The sequence below is a fragment of the Caretta caretta genome, chromosome 3, assembly GCF_965140235.1.
Source record: "Caretta caretta isolate rCarCar2 chromosome 3, rCarCar1.hap1, whole genome shotgun sequence".
Lineage (NCBI taxonomy): Eukaryota > Metazoa > Chordata > Testudines > Cheloniidae > Caretta > Caretta caretta.
This window is the reverse complement of record NC_134208.1, coordinates 97,240,546-97,255,850: the sequence shown is the minus strand read 5'-3', so window position 1 is coordinate 97,255,850 and position 15,305 is coordinate 97,240,546. Positions and strand designations below refer to the sequence as shown.

At 40.7% G+C, this 15,305-nt stretch overlaps 1 protein-coding gene across 4 annotated transcripts in view; it reads right to left on the bottom strand.

The window, feature by feature from the left end:
* TRMT11 (tRNA methyltransferase 11) overlaps nt 1-15,305 on the bottom strand; it is a 65,806-nt gene that overhangs the window by 41,447 nt on the left and 9,054 nt on the right. For all 4 annotated transcript variants that reach the window (XR_007355821.2, XR_007355820.2, XM_048844614.2 and 1 more), the window contains exons 4-7: nt 13,782-13,863; nt 13,597-13,689; nt 12,256-12,390; nt 3,464-3,620 (exon numbers count right to left, since the gene is read on the bottom strand). Coding sequence is in view for 2 of the 4 variants with exons in the window: in XM_048844614.2 (XP_048700571.2) it covers nt 3,464-3,620; nt 12,256-12,390; nt 13,597-13,689; nt 13,782-13,863 (467 nt within the window). In the remaining 2 variants the exon portion in view is untranslated. The remainder of the gene's footprint in view (nt 1-3,463; nt 3,621-12,255; nt 12,391-13,596; nt 13,690-13,781; nt 13,864-15,305) is intronic.

Genomic DNA, 15,305 nt, shown 5'->3' with positions numbered 1-15,305 from the left:
TTTAAGAAACAGGTTGGATAAACATCTATCAGGGATGGTCTACATTTGCTTGGTCCTGCCACAGTGCTGGAGGCTGGACTTGATGACTTCTCAAAGTCCCTTCCAGTGCTACGTTTCTATGATTCTCTAACCCAGCAGGATAAACATCTGAGATTCAATGGAGGGTTTAAACTGAGAGGGAGATAAGAGACAGTCAAGGGTAGCAGTGTTCCTCTACAGCTCAAGAGGTACTGATGATACATCTGAAGATGTGGAAGAACAGTTTCTAAAAGGAAGAAGAGTTCTACTGTTCATCACCTCTATAAACACCCAGAGGATAGGAGCCACATCAGGAAGAGCTGGTTTGTTCAGCACTTACACTCCCCTCCGGTTACCATAAGATGATTAAATGAACATCAGTTTAAAAATCACTTCTGTCTGATAGTTTCTTTTAAACTTTCTATTGTTACAACTTATCCCTAAAAGGTTAATTAAAGTAAAATATTAGAGTGGGGAAAATATGGTTCTAAGTTTTCTCCTAGTTTACTTTGTCCATTTCACAGCAGTTTGTGTAAATTCAGTGTCTGTTTGTGGGAATGCTTCACACAGCAACAGGGGAGAGAAACTAAAATATTAGGAAAATGTAATTGTAAAAAGCACAACAATTGACAGTGTCAGATGCAGTACTTGAAATAATTTCTAACTCATTTTTATAGTTAGATTTTAAATTGACAATGTCTCTTTCAAGTTATGTAAGTATGGCCAGAACGAAGACAGTTTACTTCCTCAGTTATTGCGATGGATAGGACTGTGTACAGTTAGCATTTTTCTTGGGTATATAACATTTCTTGTTTTACTATGTCAATGGTGTCCTATACACACACAACAAAAACTAAGAAGTAAATTAAGTATTTGTTTCCCCTTACTGTTGTGATCTGTTAGCTTAGTAAAAAGCTTTATGTATGATTTACCCTTGAAATCATGCTACATCTGAATGGTACATAAAAGGGATTCAAGTGTTTCCTCTCTGCCCTGAACAGCTTTCAAAATAAAGAGAAGGATGGCAGTAATGTACTTCCAAAGAGAAACTGCATTACTGGGTTAAATTATTACTAAGGAGATGTCCACGACAGTAAACCTAACATAATAGCATAAGGCCTTACACTGCAACTATAGACCAGACTCTAAACCTGCGACCTCAGTGATGAGTGGTTATGCATACAGATCATCCCATTTTAGTGAATGGAACAGTTCCATAAGAGTCAACAGCTCACCAGCGTGAGTAAGGGGTTCACAATCTGACCTTTTGTGCTTATAATACAGATTTTTACTTTAGCCATACTCAGAAGAGGAGTTTAGATTAGTAAAGCGAGACTTTAGGCTTGAGGCTATCTATCAACAGCTACATTCATCAAATGCTACCCATCACCATCTGTGTATTCTTAACACTTATTAAATATGCATGCTAAATATGCCATTTCAGAGCATTTAAAAAAAAAAAAACTCTTACACTTATAAATTAATGAATTCAAATTAAGTAAAAATGAAGAGGAAAAAAATAATTGTCCTCCACTTTTCTTTGTTAATTGGATCCGGGAAAAACAAGGTTACTCACCCGAAAGGAGTCACCCGTTTCCCTTCTTGACTGTAATCCCTCAGAACAGATGGGCAGTGCCTCCAGAGAGTCAAGACAAATTTAGCTAGCCCTGTCCCCAAGTATGATATACCACCCAGTCCTATAAAGAGAGCAAGAAAGAGTACTTTGCTCATCTAATAAATTATTTCTTGATTGCAGAAAAGGAAGAGAGTTAGGAAACATGAACTGACCACTCAGTAAGTCTCTGGTTTTACCTCCCACCTATATCAAATAGTCACACTTTAAAATATTGATGATAATAAAGAACATACAACACTGCCTTCAATTTCTGTATTTCCACCATTACAATGAATTGTTCCCATTCTAACCTTACCCCCCTTGCCTACATCTCTCTCCAAGTTTGATTTCCTAAGAGAATGAATTCCATGACAAAGTTGCTTTGTAACTTTAGTTTTTATTTAAAACACAAATATTGTAATTAAATGAATCTGACAAGAGAAGCAGAACACAAGCCGAAATGAATTTTCTTGACCTTCCAAAAAGCACTGCCAATCTGTGAAGGGGGAAAAAACAAACAAAAAACACAAGAAAAAGAGAAGAAGTTTCTGAAAAGATTATAGTGTGGACTGAAAATTTCAGTTTGCACATGAACGATATTATATATAAAATGTGGAATTGATAAACGCTTTGTATCATCTGAAAAACACTGATGCCATCAAAACAGGATATTTTCCAAGTCACATTTACAAATAATAAAAAGAGAATCAGTCCCAGAACTGTGGGACCTGCTCCTCCCCATTCCTAACTTCTCAATGAGGACCTGCTGCCATTCATTCTCTGGACCCTTCCTGCCAACTAAACACTCCCTTCCCCTCCTCTCCCCTCCCTTCCCCTCTACATTAGCACAGATACCTTTAGATCATTTCTTGTTCCCCTACTTCCTTCTGGATACCTGATCAAAGTTTACCTGGATTTCACTAAGTCACATCCACTACACTCCATCTATAGCCTTTGAAGAAATTGATGAAATTATCTTGACATAATCTACTTAAATGGAACATTCTGAAACATAGGCTTTTCCATTTCAAATTCAAACAAGGCGCAGGAAAAGGTACTTGAATGCCTCATAAGTGATCCAATAAATGGAATAAAAGCTCCCCCTACTGACTTATCAGGAAAAAAACAAACAGACAGACGGGAAAAAAAAAAACACTCATCCAGAGAAAGAAATGCACAAATTTGTCACCACATTTCCCTAGGACACAAGGAAGAGCTCATTACTTCCACCCCTGAAGAATATGGTCCAACAATTGCCATGCTAATGTGTTCAGTCGGGGATGCTCTCTGCCCTTCAATACCTTCCTAACAACTCCCCTACAAAAATGTTACAAGGGGCAACATTCTTAAAAGTTCCTACAGTGACATAGGAACCTAACTTCAAAATTTCACATCATTTGGGAACCTAAGTTCTACTGAAAGTCAGAGTGACTTTGGCTCCTAAGCAGTTAAATAACTTCTGAAAATGGGACTTAGGCACTTTCAAAAATGTTTCTCAAGGTAAATAAAGACTTGAGAAGGTACTTTGTTCTACATTTTCAGCAAATCTACCCAGTCCATCTGAAGTTGTAACCACTTCCCCTATAGCACTTTGGGAAATAACCAAGCAGTTGATTTTGTAATTATTCTTATTTGTACTGTGGCAGCACCCAGGCATGAACCAGGACCGGGAGCCTCAGTCATGAACCAGGACTTCACTGTGCTAGGCACTGTACAAACAAACAGAAAGACAGTCCCTCCCCTAAAGAACTTACTTTTCACACACATAATATATATAAAGAAAGCAATACCCAATTTTCTAATTTTTTTCAGCAGTAGAAAAAGAAATACCTGTTCCAACAAATGGATCAAACACGACATCATTTGCTTTTACTCTCCCATGGTTTGCCATGATGAAAGACAAGCAGGCATCCATGCTTGTGTTCCCAATAAAATGCCTCCTTTTTACACTGTATGACTCAATAAGCTCCCTTTGCCCATCCGCTATCTGTAGAAACATTTAGAAAAAGTCAATGCGATGGCACTGGATATAATAGGTAAGTAGACTAATAAACAGCCTTAATTATACTACTTCACAAACAGAATATCAGGCACTCTTCATTGAGTAGTATGCCACTTGGATTGAATCCACAGAAAATATAGAAATGAGATTTCTCTATAAAAGAATTGGCCTATTAGTAAAATTCCCAGACTTTAGGCTTGAGGCTCTCAATCAATTACAGGGATGTTGCAATTACCAACTGTTATAGTTTTCAGAGTAACAGCCGTGTTAGTCTGTATCCGCAAAAAGAAGAGGAGGACTTGTGGCACCTTAGAGACTAACCCATTTATTTGAGCGTGAGCTTTCGTGAGCTACAGCTCACTTCATCGGACGCAACTGTTATAGTGTTAGCTGCCTTTGGGGCACCCCCTTGTGGCCTGAGTTCACTCTGCAGGCCTCCACCTTCAATCTTCCTCCTTTCTTTTCAGGGAAAAAGAAAGTCAAACCAGATCAGTCCTGCAGGCACTTCTGGTTTCCCGCACCACCCCCCAAAACAACAAACCAAAAATAAAAATACAAAAACATTAAGCAATTACCTTAGTGGCCTTAATCTCTGGCCTCAGGTATCTCCGAAAGCCACGGGCAGGCTTGCTTTCTCTGGCAGTCCCTGAAATTCTCTCACCAACCCCCTTCCATTTCCGGTTACTTTTTATAGGGGAATCTCTGTTCAGATGGGCCTCCTTAGTAAGTAGGGTTTTCAACTTTGTACTTGCACAAAACCAAACACCAATGCCCCGCCCCTCCTGACTCCATCACACCTCCTCCCTGCCAGTCGCTCACTCATTTTCACTGGGCTGGCTCAGGGGGTTGGGATGCGAGAGGGGGTGAGGACTCCGGCTGGGGTTGTGGACAGAGATGAGGGTTTTGAGTTGCAGGAGAGGGCTACAGGCTTGGGGATAGAGCCGAGGGGTTTGGAGTATGGGAGGGGGCTCTGGGCTGAGGCAGGGGGTTGGGAGGAGGTACGGGCTCTGCGCTGGGTGTGCGGGAGGGGGCTCCGGGCTGGGCCTCCCTGTTAAGCCCAGAAAATTCAGAATTAAAGTTAAACTTAAAAATTCAAATATATTAATGTATTTATGTAAACGCATGGCTACACAAACCACTTAAGTTCTACATTAAGGTCCTAGCTACACTGATTTTCCAGCTAGGTTTATAAGCTATGTTTAAGTACTGTTAAAAGCAACACTCAGCAAACATTTTTAATGAGAATTTCAACCATCATGTTTCTAACACAGTTTGAACAGAACCAACGTAGGCAGGGTCAAACCACGTTAGAACACTCGTCTGCCATCATGTGCCAGCATAGTTTGATCCAATACCAACTAGCTGGCCAAACCATAGTAGAATCAAAAACAGACAGCTGCACGGCACAGGAGCTAGCAAACAGAGCTGTAAACAGGGGAGTTTGAGTGGGAGTTTGAAAGGGGAATTTGTCTTGCGGTGCTTGGTTTTCTTTTTGTTTGTTTTTTTTTTCTGTGGGGGGTGGTGTTTTGGGTGTGGTTTGTTTTTCCCAGATTAACAGGATTTAGGTGGGAAGGCTATGACAGACACAGAGGCAGCAGTGGGAGTGACCCATGTTGTGGAAGACACAATGAAGATGACTGGATGTGGAAGCTGTGGTATGTACATGATCCTGGAGGGGGTACCTGGTAAGAGTTTTGTCTGTATGAAATGCCGTCTGTTAGAGCTGATGGAGGAAAAGATCCGAGGTTTGGAGATGCAGGTGGAAAGGCTGGTTGAGTTTAGGAAGGGGTTTGAGCAGATTATGGAGCAAAGACATGAGGTATCTGAAGGGAAAAGCTCAGACTTGCAGATGGAAGCAGGACTGGGGAATTCTGAGGGGAGACTGGGTGAGGAAAGTGGTCAGTGGAAGCATGTGACTAAAAGAACCAGGCAGAGGAAAAGATGGGCTAGTGAAGGAGAAACAGAGCTCAAGAATAGGTCTGCAGAGTTGGAAAATGAAGAAGGGGCTCAGCAGGTAGTCACTGAAGGTGGAAGGGCAAGGAAGAAGAGAAGAGCGGCTAGTCCTATAGGAAAAGGAGAAGAGTTAATGGAGATTACACCAAATATGAGCCCCAGGAGGATACAGGATGGGTTGAAGAGGATTACAAGGGAGAATAGGAATGGAAAGAATTTGCAGCCAGAGGGAACAAGGGATAGACTGGAGAATAGCACCGTCACTTGGAAAAGGCAGGTCTATGTGACTGGGGACTCTTTACTGAGTAAAGAGTCCCCAGAGCTGTAACCAGAGCTGACCCAGAGAATAGGAGGGTGTGCTGTCTTCCAAGTGCTAAGATACAGGATGTAGACCTGAGGTTGAAAAGGATTCTAAAGGGAGCAGGAAAGAATCCCCTAATTATCCTTCATGTGGGAACAAATGATACGGCTAGATTCTTGCTGGAAAGTATTAAGGGAGACTATGCTAGGCTGGGGAAGATGCTTAAGGAAATCGAGGCTCAGGTGATCTTTAGTGGGATTCTGCCTGTTCCTAGAGAAGGGCAACAAAGGTGTGACAAGATTATGACTATCAACAAATGGCTTAGGCAGTAGTGCTATAAGGAGGGCTTTGGGGTGTATGGCCACTGGGAGGCATTCATGGACAGAGGACAGTTGTCTCAGGATGGACTTCATCTGAGTAGGGAAGGAAATAGACTTCTAGGATGGAGGCTGGCACAACTGATTAAGAGAGCTTTAAACTAGGAATTTGGGGGAGATGGTTGGGAGATGTCCAGGTAATCTCCACGACGGATTTTAGCATTGAGAGGAAAGAAAACGAAGTAAGAAAGGATACAGCCGTGGGGAGGAGGAAGGGCAGTGTAGATACTAGTCTAATAGGTTATAATGGCTGTAGAATGACCGTGCCTAATAGGGTACAGAATGTGAGTGAGGCCAAACAGCAAAAATTAAGATGTTCGTACACTAATGCAAGGAGCTTAGGTAACAAAATGGAGGAACTAGAGCTACTGGTGCAGGAAGTGAAACCAGATATTATAGGGATAACACAAACATTATGGAGTAGTAGTCATGACTGGGCTACAGGTATTGATGGGTATGTGCTGTTTAGGAAAGACCGAAATAAAGGAAAAGGTGGTGGAGTAGCATTGTATATCAATGATGAGGTAGAATGTAAAGAAATAAGTGATGAAATGGATATGACTGAGTCTGTCTGGCAAAAATTACATTGGGGAAGAAAATTATTAGGGCCTCCCCTGGGATAGCGCTTGAGGTGTGCTATAGACCGCCGGGATCTAATTTGGATATGGATAGAGCCATTTTTAATGTTTTTAATAAAGTAAATACTAATGGAAACTGTGTGATCATGGGAGACTAACTTCCCAGATTTAGACTGGAGGACGAGTGCTAGTAATAATAATAAGGCTCAGATTTTCCTAGGTGCGATAGCTGATGGATTCCTTCAGCAAGTAGTTGCTGAACCGACTAGAGGGGATGCCATTTTAGATTTGGTTTTGGTGAGTAGTGAGGACCTCATAGAAGAAATGGTTGTAGGGGACAGTCTTGGCTCAAGTGATCATGAGCTAATTCAGTTCAAACTGAACGGAAGGATTAACAAAAATAAATCTGCAACTAGGGTTTTTGATTTCAAAAGGGCTGACTTTCAAAAATTAAGGAAATTAGTTAGGGAAGTGGATTGGACTGAAGAATTTATGGATCTAAAGGTAGAGGAGACCTGGGATTATTTTAAATCAAAGCTGCAGAAGCTATCAGAAGCCTGCATCCCAAGAAAGGGGAAAAAATTCATAGGCAGGAGTTGTAGACTGCTGGATGAGCAAGCATCTCAGAGAGGTGATTAAGAAAAAGCAGAAAGCATACAGGGAGTGGAAGAAAGGAGGGATCAGCAAGGAAAGCTGCCTTATCGAGGTCAGAACATGTAGGGATAAAGTGAGACAGGCTAAAAGTCAAGTAGAGTTGGACCTTGCAAAGGAATTAAAACGGTGCTATAGTCATATAAATAAGAAGAAAACAAAGAAAGAAGAAGTGGGACCGCTAAACACTGAGGATGGAGTGGAGGTCAAGGATAATCTAGGCATGGCCCAATATCTAAACAAATACTTTGCCTCAGTCTTTAATAAGACTAAAGAGGATCTTAGGGATAATGGTAGCATGACAAATGGGAATGAGGATATGGAGGTAGACATTACCATATTTGAGGTAGAAGCAAAACTTAAACAGCTTAATGGGACTAAATCGGGGGGCCCAGATAATCTTCATCCAAGAATATTAAAGGAATTGGCATATGAAATTGCAAGCCCATTAGCAAGAATTTTTAATGAATCTGTAAACTCAGGGGTGGTACCGTATGATTGGAGAATTGCTAACATAGTTCCTATTTTTAAGAAAGGGAAAAAAAGTGATCCGGGTAATTATAGGCCTGTTAGTTTGACATCTGTAGTATGCAAGGTCTTGGAAAAATTTTTTAAGGAGAAGGTAGTTAAGGACATTGAAGTTAATGGTAAACGGGACAAAATACAACATGGTTTTACAAAAGGTAGATCGTGCCAAACCAACCTGATCTCCTTCTTTGAGAAAGTAACAGATTTTTTAGACAAAGGAAACGCAGAGGATCTAATTTACCTAGATTTTAGTAAGGCATTTGATGCCGTGCCACATGGGGAATTATTAAATTGGAAAAGATGGGGATCAATAGGAAAATTGAATGGTGGATAAGGAATTGGTTAAAGGGGAGACTACAACGGGTCCTATTGAAAGGTGAACTGTCAGGCTGGAGGGAGGTTACCAGTGGAGTTCCTCAAGGATCGGTTTTGGGACCAATCTTATTTAATCTTTTTATTACTGACCTCGGCACAAAAAGTGGGAGTGTGCTAATAAAGTCTGCGGATGACACAAAGCTGGGAGGTATTGCCAATTTAGAGAAGGACAGGGATATCCTACAGGAGGATCTGGATGACCTTGTAAACTGGAGTAATAGTAATAGGATGAAATTTAATAGTGAGAAGTGTAAGATCATGCATTTAGGGATTAATAACAAGAATTTTAATTATAAGCTAGGGACGCATCAATTAGAAGTAACGGAAGAGGAAAAGGACCTTGGAGTATTGCTTGATCATAGGATGACTATGAGCTGACAATGTCATATGGCTGTGAAAAAAGCTAATGCGGTCTTGGGATGCATCAGGAGAGGTATTTCCAGTAGGGATAAGGAGGTTTTAGTACCGTTATACAAGGCACTGGTGAGACCTCACCTGGATACTGTGTGCAGTTCTGGTCTCCCATGTTTAAGAAGAATGAATTCAAACTGGAACAGGTACAGAGAAGGGCTACTAGGATGATCCGAGGAATGGAAAACTTGTCTTATGAAAGGAGACTCAAGGAGCTTGGCTTGTTTAGCCTAACTAAAAGAAGGTTGAGGGGAGATACGATTGCTCTCTATAAATATATCAGAGGGATAAATACTGGAGAGGGAGAGGAATTATTTAAGCTCAGTACCAATGTGGACACAAGAACAAATGGATATAAACTGGCCACCAGGAAATTTAGACTTGAAATTAGACAAAGGTTTCTAACCATCAGAGGAGTGAAGTTTTGGAATAGCCTTCCAAGGGAAGCAGTGGGGGCAAAAGATCTATCTGACTTTAAGATTAAACTCGATAAGTTTATGGAGGAGATGGTATGATGGGATAACATGGTTTTGGTAATTAAATATGCATGGTAAATAGGCCCAATGGCCTGTGATGGGATATTAGATGGGGTGGGATCCGAGTTACCCAGGAAAGAATTTTCTGTAGTATCTGGCTGATGAATCTTGCCCATATGCTCAGGGTTTAGCTGATCGCCATATTTGGGGTCGGGAAGGAATTTTCCTCCAGGGCAGATTGGAAGAGGCCCTGGAGGTTTTTCACCTTCCTCTGTAGCATGGGGCACGGGTCACTTGCTGGAGGATTCTCTGCTCCTTGAAGTCTTTAAACTACGATTTGAGGACTTCAATAGCACAGATATAGGTGTGAGGTTTTTTTTGTAGGAGTGGTGGGTGAAATTCTGTGGCCTGCGTTGTGCAGGAGGTCAGACTAGATGATCATAATGGTCCCTTCTGACCTAAATATCTATGAATCTATGAACAGGTTTCTATGTTTAAATATTGTTAAAAAGCCAGTGCAGATGCGACAACGACTTTAGGCCTTTCACAGAGTTGCAGCAACTCAAGGCCCTCTCTTCATTAGTGACAGAGGTGGACAATACTCTTAGTAACTAAGAGCTAACCAAGTATCATTCTTGCTAGCAGCCCAGGTGGTCACAATTGTCTTCTTGTAACCAGCTCTTATTACTTGGTTAGGGACCTTGTCCAGATATCAAAGTTTGTGTAAACAAGTTGGCTGGTCTTCCTTCCTTCTAGTTTTCTTTGCACTAGGACATCCAAGAGTGCATTTCCCCAGGTACTGCTGGTCCTACCTGTGAACATGACCTCTGGATGCTCTATCCTTGCTGAAGCAGTACAAGACACTAGTTCAGATTTTCCCAGGATGCACTGATACAAATACAGTTAGGTAGGCAGAATATGGACATGCCAATGTGACTGAACCATGGCCATATTGTGAAAGACATTGCTGTATGAACACAAATCAATCATGTTTATTGTACTTGGATCAGATGAACATGTCCCAGACAGTTTAAAAAACATGGCCGTACTTCCTATATAGTGTAGATGGGGCCAAAGTCCGGCACTTCCAACGTTCTGCTCCATAAATGTCAACTTCCGATTTACACTGAGTCAATAACTTCTGAGGTCCCAAGTTCATAGAATCATAGGACTGGAAGGGACCTCAAGAGGTCATCTAGTCCAGTCGCCTGCACTCATGGCAGGACTAAATATTATCTAGACCAAGGGTTTCAAACATGAGGCCCGCAAAGCTATTTGCTATGGCCCGCCAAGCTCCCTGCGCCCCCGCACCAGTTATTTCCTGCAGCTGCCAAGTTCCCCTCCCCCAGCGCGCCTCGTCCCTGCTCCTCTACTTACCTCCAGGCGCTTCCCACCGCCAAACAGCTGTTTGGCAGCACTTAGCGGTTTCCAGGGGGGAGGGGGGAAGAGCAGGGAGCCGCGTGCTCAGGGGAGGAGGCGGAGAAGAGGCACGGCAGGGGCGGGGATTTGGGGAGGGGGTTAGAATGGGGCAGGGACGGGGCGGAGCTGGGGTGGGGACTTTGGGGAAGGGGTTGGAATGGGGGCAGGGCAGGGGCGGGGCAGGCCTCATGGAAGAGGTGGAGTGGGGGCGGGCAGTGTCAGTGATGCAGCCCTTGGGCCAATTTATTAGTCTTCATGAAGCCCTCCTGGTAATTTGAGTTTGAGATCCCTGATCTAGACCATTCTGACAGGTGTTTGTCTAACCTGCTCTTAAAAATCTCCAATGATTGAGATTTTACAACCTCCCTAGGCAATTTATTCCAGTGCTTAACCACCTTAACCACCTGACAGTTAGGAAGGTTTCCTAATGTCCAACCTAAACCTCCCTTGTTGCACTTTAAGACCACTGCTTCTTGCCCTGTCCTCGGAGGTTAAGAACAACAATTTTTCTCCCGCCTCCTTGTACCAACCTTTTATGTACTTGAAAACTATTATGGTCCCTTCTCAGTTTTCTCTTTTCCAGACTAAACAAACCCATTTTTTTCAATCTTCCCTCCTAGGTCACGTTTTCTAGACCTTTAATCACTTTTGTTGCTCTTCTCTGGACTTTCTCCAATTTGTCCACATCTTTCCTGAAATGTGGCACCCAGAACTGGACACAATACTCCAGCTGAGGCCTAATCAGCGCACAGTAGAGTGGAAGAATTACTTCATGTCTTGCTTACAACACTCCTGCTAATACATCCCAGAATGATGTTCGCTTTTTTGCAACAGCGTTACACTGCTGTCTCATATTTAGCTTGTGAAGTTGCAGGGATAGGACCCATGGGAAAACTACCTTTCTTTACCTACTTAGGTGTCATCTGGGGCCACTTCAAGTCCCTACGGCAGGTTAGAACAGCCGCAGGGATGCCCTAATTTGGATCCAGCTGCCTATAGCTTCAGGATGTTGTTCAGAGAGCCTGGAACAGCTAGAGAGTGGTGCTTCAGCCACATACCTCCCTCCACACACCTTTACTCTGGGTGTAGGGAAGAGGCTGTGTAGTACTATTAAGCCAGTATTGTGCCTTGCAGAAACTTGTCCCTATGTTGGAGAACTCCCCAGTGGACAAGTTTTCAGCTCCTCTGTGCTGGCAGAGCTGCCTTAAAGGGGATGTACAGTGGCACAATAATTCATTGGGTCCCTCATGTCTAATCTCTTTTTACAGACACCTTAATCTTTTCATTTTTGTTTGGACTGATGAATTAACCTGTCTTTTCTTACTCACAATAAGGATTCCCAGAATTCTGCACTATCATTGCATTATACTGTATATGGTGGCATAAACAACTAGTAAATTTTTAAAAAGCAGAGAATTTATCACTTTTTTTTTAAAGCTTTAAATTTTCTTACATTTAATTTCTAAAAAAATAAAGTTTAAGTAATGATGCTAGAATCTGTCTTTTTGGATTATGCAAATTACTAAGATGTGATATAGTTTTACCACTCACCCATCTACCAAAATACAAATCAAGAGGTTCTTCTGGAATGTTGTTAGGGTCCATTCCATAATCTTCCAGAATCCAGAAGATATGTTCTGGGTTTTTTAAATTCACTTTTCCTTCAAATGGCAGAAATTCCAGAGCCTGTATAAATAGGAAAAACAAATTCTAGACTTCCTGGGGCAAATTTTTAAATAGTCAGGACAAGAAAAACAAAACTCATCTGTTAATTAGACATTAAAAGTTACCAGAAAAGTGGGAAGGGGACAAAGAAGATTGAGATTTCACTCTTTAGCTTCTTTCTGATGTATAAAGAAAGGCTGAATGGTTTTGGATTGAAGATAGGTCAGGAGCCATTGTGTGTATTATTACATGTACATTGCTCACTTCTAAAAGAGATCTACTGTGAATACTAAATATGGAATTTTCAAATTAAAGCTTTTTTCAAGTCAAGCCAAAAAGTACCTGCTCTCAGTAAGGACTATGGCTACACCAAGTGTCTAGTTTCAAAATTCAGACATTTTTCATGTAGCCACTTAAAAAAATATTCTAGCCATAACTGGGGTGGAGGGAGAAGGAGATTCAGCTCCCTTGTAAGTGAGAAACAGCTGAAGGAATTTTGCTCAAACTTCCTCACTGGAACCCAACACCACAAAAATGAGAATCAACATTCACAGTGAAAATTTCAGCAAGACATATAAAATAGGTGGCTATAAAGACTACAAAATATTTTGCATAAGTACAGTAGTCACTATTTCTCTAAAAGATCATGGGAATATACAAAAATTAGCATTCACTTACCAATGCTTCTTGATTAAAACACTATTCTAGTTATGAGGAGACAGCACGGTCCAGCAGATTGGGCGCAGGACCAGGAATCAGAAGACTATTTCCAGCTCCGCAGCTAACTCATTGCATCACATTGGGCAAGCCACTTAAGTCAAAGTTTTCCAAACACAAATGCCTAAAGTAAAGGCACCTGAAAGTGGCCAGATTTTCAGAGGTGCTGTGTCCAGAAGTCCATTGCCTAACTTTAGCCATCCGACTTTCAACATTCTGGCCTTAACAACTCAGTGCCTCAGTTTCCCCATTTGTAAAATAGGTACATTGATACTTTGTTTTTCCTCATAAAAAGGTTTTGAGTGAGATCTATTAGGAAAAGTACCAACTGTGGGATTTTCAATGGATTTTGAGTTAGGCACCCAGCTCCCATTCAATTTCAAACGAAATTAGGATGACTAATTCCCTTAAACCCTTTTGAAAATCCCAACTCAAGTGTAAATGTATTAACACTATAGTATTCTTATGAATACATGAAGTTGAAAATAAGATTTTTTTTAAATCACTTACATCTATCCTTTTAATTTTTTCCTCTTGTATCAGTGTTTTGTTAAATGCATGAATATGTATTTTGTATGTTGAGTTTGACTGTAGATACGGAACCTAAAATAAAGAAAAAACACCTTTTGGTTAGTACAAATTGCAACGCTATCCTGTGTGACTGAAATTAATTGCCTAGATTTTTAGAAACGTACCATTTTCTCCATTGGGTAGTTCTTCAGAGATGTGAACAGCTCCTCTGCAGATTTTCCCTGACCCCACAGTTCAAATATAGACCTGGAAATTCCATGATTATTAGATTGCTGTCAGTGAAGAAAACGATGCCTTATAAAATAAGCATCCTATTTTATATTCAGTCTTCTTTCACAGCATATTCAGGAAAGCACTTAAGCACATGCTTATGTGCTGCCTTGAATAGGGTTTTGTTTTGTTAATTGGGTCTCAGCTGGAGATGCAAATTTTAGTCCCTGGGTTATGGGACCCTTAAAAAAACATCCTTCATATAACAATGTTAGCATTAATTACTACCATGCTACCAGGCATGATTCACCAACAAAACCTCACTCATGTTTAAAATGTTCAGGAAAGAGCATTCAGGCTGAAATTCTGTTCTTTACCTATTTCAAGGTGTTTAGATATCATTATACTTGAGAATTATACTGTGCTGTAATGCCCAAGCTACAATGGGACTAGCTACCATCAGAGGTTCTGTCTCATTTTTAAGATGTTCTTTCTTATGCCATTTTGAGACACATCACCAGCATTACCACCACCAACTTTTTATGGATTTCCTTTGCTTTCTATACTGCCAGTTTTAAGAGAAAGAAAAAACAAAACAAAACCCCTCTTGGAAGCTATGAGAGTTGACACCCTACGCTAAACTCTTCCTTTGGAACAGTTATAGTAATACACCATAGTTTGCCTTTTCTCCCATTCAAATATCCTAATCCAGTGGCCTTTTCATGTCAGAAAAGGCCTTTTTCAGTACCAGGAACATTAATGGCATCATATATTGCTATACGTTCTTATGGTGTACTTGCAGTACACCATATTTTAAAAACTCTTATGAAATATCTAAGGATTAGTCACTATGCAGCACTTTAATTTTCAAAGATGAGGGTCTAACATCTTCAAAATGCTGAAAGGTTCCAGTTAGCTCAAATGGACGTGCCAATGAGCTATATTTTATTAAGTAACAACAAAAGCCACTCAGAATAAATCATTTTATTAATGTATTCAGTTCCTGAAAGTGTTATTTAAAGCTAAATTTGTAATCTGCATTTCCCCTGGAAAATAGGACATTTTTGAAGTCTGTTATTTCTTCTCACAGCATCTGTGTTTCTATCTACTGGGAGATTTTAAATTACTCAGAGTAAGAGCTACATAAATGCTGGCAGTCTAAACTGCATTAAGCAGAACTGAATATTAATCTTTGACTTTTGATTTAATGTTAGAGGGATATTTAAAAAAAGTTGTTAGACCTGCATCTCACCTATTTATCTATCTGTTGGCAAAGACCACATCATTCTTTTGTTGTTGCTGGTGTTGGGTTTTTTTTAATAGTGCTTCAGAGCGCAGTACTTAAACACCTTCATTGCTAGCAACCTGAAAAATCATCAACAACCTTATACTTTTATTATATATATTATAAAACTAATGTGTGGGCACAATGGGTGAAAAAAATACAATGAGCAGCTATATTAGGTTCATTCTTTCTA